The following is a 5,000-nucleotide window of genomic DNA, read 5'->3' as shown; positions in this document are numbered from 1 at the left end:
TTACACATTTTCAAATACAAAATCCATATCTTTTTCTTTTTCTTTTTTTTTTTTTTTCGAAATCATTTATTCACTTTCCATTTTATACTTATTTATCAGTCCTCCAGTAGTCCCATAATGTTGTACGCCAAGTACGCTCACACACACATACAAGGAATTTTTTTCCGGTTTTCAATGACTCTTCGTACTACTTTTGTACATATCAACAGTAAAGAGTTTAAAAATTAAAAGAAAAGGAAAGAAGAAAAGCAAAACAATACAAATTCATTTTAGACATTTATTTTACATACACATGAAATAAAGACATAAACCACAAAAGTCGAAATAAAAAACAATAATAAAAAGTATAATAATATATAATAAAAAAATAATAATCAAAAACATTTAATACAAAATCCTTTATGACAATATCTAAATGGGATTCACAAAAAACTGTGTATATATATATATATATATACATATATATATACAGTATATATACACACAGTATATATTATTATTATGATATAGCATTGTAAAAACATCCAAGTGTTTTGAAAACCTGTGCTGCTATATTCCCCAATATGATTCATCGCCCCAGCCCAAGCGTGTACGTGTACATGTACCTATCTGTGTTTGTGGAAATTGATTTTAGTGTGAAGTTGTGGCCCCCATCAGCCCCATGAGTGATTGAAGGACCAGAGAACAACCCAAGAGCACCTTCACAAATTGTTTTTAGGAGCCAAATTAGACACGGAGCCAGAGGCGTTCTGCGTGGTTGTCGTTGGTAATGTGTGTATAATATATATTTATACTGCACACCTACTGCTCCCTTCATCAGCCGCACTTTTGTGGTGTTTCTCCATAAATTAATGGAGAGATATTTGACAGAAATGGACGTTGTGGCTTTGGCTTCCTTGCCACAATCTTACCCTCCTTTATTCGAAATAGCTGAGATCTGCAGTCATATACTGTAGGGGGAATAAACTATAAAATTCCATCAGCCGACGTAATAATACCCGGGTGATAAGATGTGATAGGATCTTCATACAGTGTATCAGGCTATTTCCGCACTGAGGCTCCTGGAGAAGCTGATGATATTCTGATGTCGGCCTCAAACAACCATAATAGATTTTTGTACCTTTAACCTGAGGTACTGTGACGTGTATATCCAAAGGTCCATAAACCACAAATAGTGTTTTTTTATGAGTGGTTGAACCAGACCGACGCACGCATAGTAAAGATAAAAGGGGGGAGAGCAGTGCAGGGTGGGAGTCTATTTTTAGTGATAATTTCCTGTGAACTTGGCCAGCCCTGTACCCTGTGTTTAGCCCGGAGAAAAAAGAGAATAATTAGTCTGATGAGGGTAAACATTTATGGCAGTTATACGGCTCTAAACAGCATAATCTCACATTGCATGTTGTGCCGGGGTCCATCGTAACTACTACCTTGTCCTTTTAGCAACTCTGCCCGGATCCCATTATCCAACCGCGTTTGCGGGGTCCACTTTGTCTAGAAGTGTCTCTCTCTCTCTCCTACTTTATTTGAAGTACTGGCACCCAGCTTGTGGGAGTTATCGGATATAAAAATGTCTCTACATAATGTAAGTAACGGCCAAGGTCATTTTACCAGAGCAGGAGCCCTATGGTGCACCCACTGGTCCCCCATGATGTGCCAGGATGATGATGTCCCCACCCCCCCCCCATACATGCCACTGGTTTCATGTAGGGGTTCCCAAACTGGGGTCTGCGGCTCCCTAGAGGTCCTTGAAAGGAAGTGCAGGGCCTGCAGCATTTTTGTTTTATTTATTAATTTGTTTGTTTGTTTGTTTGTTTGTTTGTATATCTATTCATTGTAGTCGTTGTTTGTGTTTTTTTGTTTGTTTGTTTTTAATGGGATTTTTTTTAAGTTTTTTTTTTTACAATTTTTATATAGTGCAGAGCGCAAAATAGATTTCCAACTCTCATCGACCCAGAGACCCGGAGGCTTTTCCTCTTGAAGAATGCTCAATATTCTACTACACTTGTGTGTGACAGGATTCTGAGAACGATTGTGGCTTTTTCACAAGGCGAAGGGTGGCCCTCGTGCTTATCGGGTCCTTAATACTAATTTATTGTACTTGTGTTTCGATTGTTGTGTTCCCCACACACATGTAAATACTGTATATATGATCTGTGTGTGTGTGTGTGTGTGTGTGTGTGTGTGTGTGTGTGTGTGTGTGTGTGTGTGTGTGTGTGTGTGTGTGTGTGCGTGTGCGTGTGTGTGTGTGTGTGCGTGTGTGCGTTTCTGCAGGTACACAGCGGTGGTGATGCCCGTCCTGTACAACACCACTCAAAGCTCCAAGAAGAGAGTTTCCATCATGATCGCCACCGTGTGGATCTTGGCCTTTGCCGTCTCCTGTCCCCTTCTCTTTGGATTTAACACGACAGGTCAGACAGCGCACGGGGGGTGGGGGGTCAAGTTAAATATCCGGGGCGACACAATGACTCCGGTGAGAAACGAAGACCGCGACGCCTCCTCATGCAGGGTTAAAATAATGTCAGGCAATATCAATGGACGGCGGCAAAACTGTCAAACATTTGAGACCTTGCCATTATATTTTTATATTGAAGAGCACATGGACCTGACATCCGTATGGATGGATGGATAGAAAGGTAAGTAGGTAAACAGATAGATAGCTAGATAGCTAGACAGGCAGACAGACAGACAGACAGACAGACAGACAGACAGACAGACAGATAGATAGATAGATAGATAGATAGATAGTCGTGGTAGCCTAATCTTAGGCTTGGGTGCACAGACTCTAGAGGTGAAGCCTAATCACAGTTAGACCTGCCTAGGATCCCACATAATGTTGGGTTTTCCTCAGTGACCTATTTTCCAAACTGAATATGTTGCATTCATAGTTTACCTCAAATGGGGGGGAGTAAAGAAGGTGATTGTATTCACCATCAGTATAAAACTCCCTATGAAAAAACAACAACAACCAAAGTATAACAGTGTTGTTGACATCTGAATGGAAGATATCAACGCTGCAGATTTCAAAAGCCTCACAGGCAGGATGGGAGCGTGAGTGAAGAGAACGTCCTACAGCCAGGAGGCATAGAAAGATTCTTTATTAAATTGCGTCATCACAGCAGCTCACATACAAAAAAACAACAAGAAAATGGCAAAAGGCAGTAAATGTAAGAATTTAGTTAGACCTCCACATAATGTCCTAAAAGTTCTACTTTGGTGGGACATGAACGGAAATTGTGCTGGGATGTTAGAAATTTGTGGAGTTTCTCATTTACGAACGCATATACCATCATGCCCACCTACCTACCTATTTATATGTATATATATATATATATGTGTATATATATATATATATATATATATATATAAAATATTATTATTATTATTATTTTATATATTCATTGCTGTTATTATATACATATACTTTTTATATGTATTATATCTGTACATAGTAGTTCAATGTTTATGTTTCCCTTTGTTCTGCTACGTTGTCCTTGTTTTAGCTGGAGGTCAATTCTGTGTAAGTACATCGAGCAAGGAATAAAAACCCGAGTCGTCAGATCTATTTCAAAGCACCAATCACCCCTGTGAACCCCCGAAAATAGGGCAAAAGTAACAGAATGCGGTCATATCTCAGCACAACACCAAAGGTAGCGAGCGTTCCGTCCCTGCACGCTGACAATTATGAGACGTGGTCGCGCCTGTGGCCCCAATTTGGCGCTGATTATTGAAATCAGAATCGCGTCTGGAGGGACAAAGCCACCTGGGAGCGCGATGTTAACACCGCCACCAGATGCAGAGAACGCACACTCGGTAATATTTGACCGCAGTAATCGCAGTAATCACAATTCTCATTATACGCATTATACGAGTGTACAATGAGAATGTACACCTGTCTTACCCCCAAACATCAACCAGAGGACATACAGTAAATCTCGGGAAGGATTAAAAAAGAAAACGGAATTATCTGAATCTAGAGGTGAAAAGTAAATACTAAGGTCCGTCCGAGGGAAAGGGCCGGGAGAACGGGCAAAGCCGGAGGTGCGGGTACTTTGATCCTGTTTCGTTGTCCTTGTGCATCCTTGTGCTCTATCGATCCGTGGGAAACCAAGTGTTAAATCACTTCCCGTTTCCAGATGAGACTAAACATGTGGCTCGCATTCCAGAGCTGCCGCCGGCCGCCGGCTGCAATTTGTCTTTATCTCCGCTGACGGGGGAACGCGGTTGGAACCTGGGTCCGTTCTTCCTTATTATGTCATTAGGAAACATGGCGTACTGCGATCCCTTTGTCCTAATTAATTTCTCCCAGCGTCTCGATTTGAACGTGGGGCTAAATGCTCACAGCAATTAGTCGAAAGTTTAAAATATAGGCACTGGCAAAGATACATTAAGATGGGGGTCATTACACATCCTTGTACCTGTATCTATATGTATATCTCTATATCCCCTGGTAATATTTATATGTTTTTAGAGTGATGGATGGGTGGATATAGATAGATAGATAGATAGATAAATAGATAGATAGATAGATAGATAGATAGATAGATAGATAGATAGATAGATAGATAGATAGATAGATAGATAGATAGATAGATAGATAGATAGATAGATACAGACAGACAGACAGACAGACAGATAGATTCAGACATTATTCATCCCATCCCGGAGGGAGTTTGTGGTGTTACAGCACCTGACAGAACAAATTGAAAATAAAAAACAAGGTAATAAAAATAAAAAATGCTAAAAATTTGTCAATATCGAAAAAAAATGACAATGTACAATAACCCTTAAATATACGAATAAAAACGAGTAAAACTAAGGCCTGGCAGCACATAATACTGTGACACAAGCTCATAAGCAGTTAGAAGTATTCTATCCTTGTTATATCTTATGTTATTCATGTTATTATATTATTCTTATGTTATTTTTTTTTTATGTGTACAAAGCGATGTCCCAACTCAAAAACCCCTGATATGTGCAAACACGCTCGGTGGATGTAAAAG

General features: G+C 39.7%; 1 protein-coding gene across 1 annotated transcript in view; it reads left to right on the top strand.

Moving 5' to 3' along the window:
• The window catches only part of drd3 (dopamine receptor D3), a gene marked incomplete at both ends in the record, with an annotated part of 17,541 nt that overhangs the window by 7,339 nt on the left and 5,202 nt on the right, over positions 1 to 5,000 (top strand). Inside the window, one exon of the mRNA XM_080020415.1 lies at positions 2,272 to 2,408. Within this exon, the coding sequence (XP_079876541.1) occupies positions 2,272 to 2,408 (137 nt within the window). The remainder of the gene's footprint in view (positions 1 to 2,271; positions 2,409 to 5,000) is intronic.

This window comes from Zeus faber (assembly GCF_960531495.2).
Source record: "Zeus faber genome assembly, chromosome: 19".
NCBI classification, from domain to species: Eukaryota; Metazoa; Chordata; class Actinopteri; order Zeiformes; family Zeidae; genus Zeus; species Zeus faber.
This window is presented reverse-complemented; position numbering and strand designations above follow the sequence as displayed.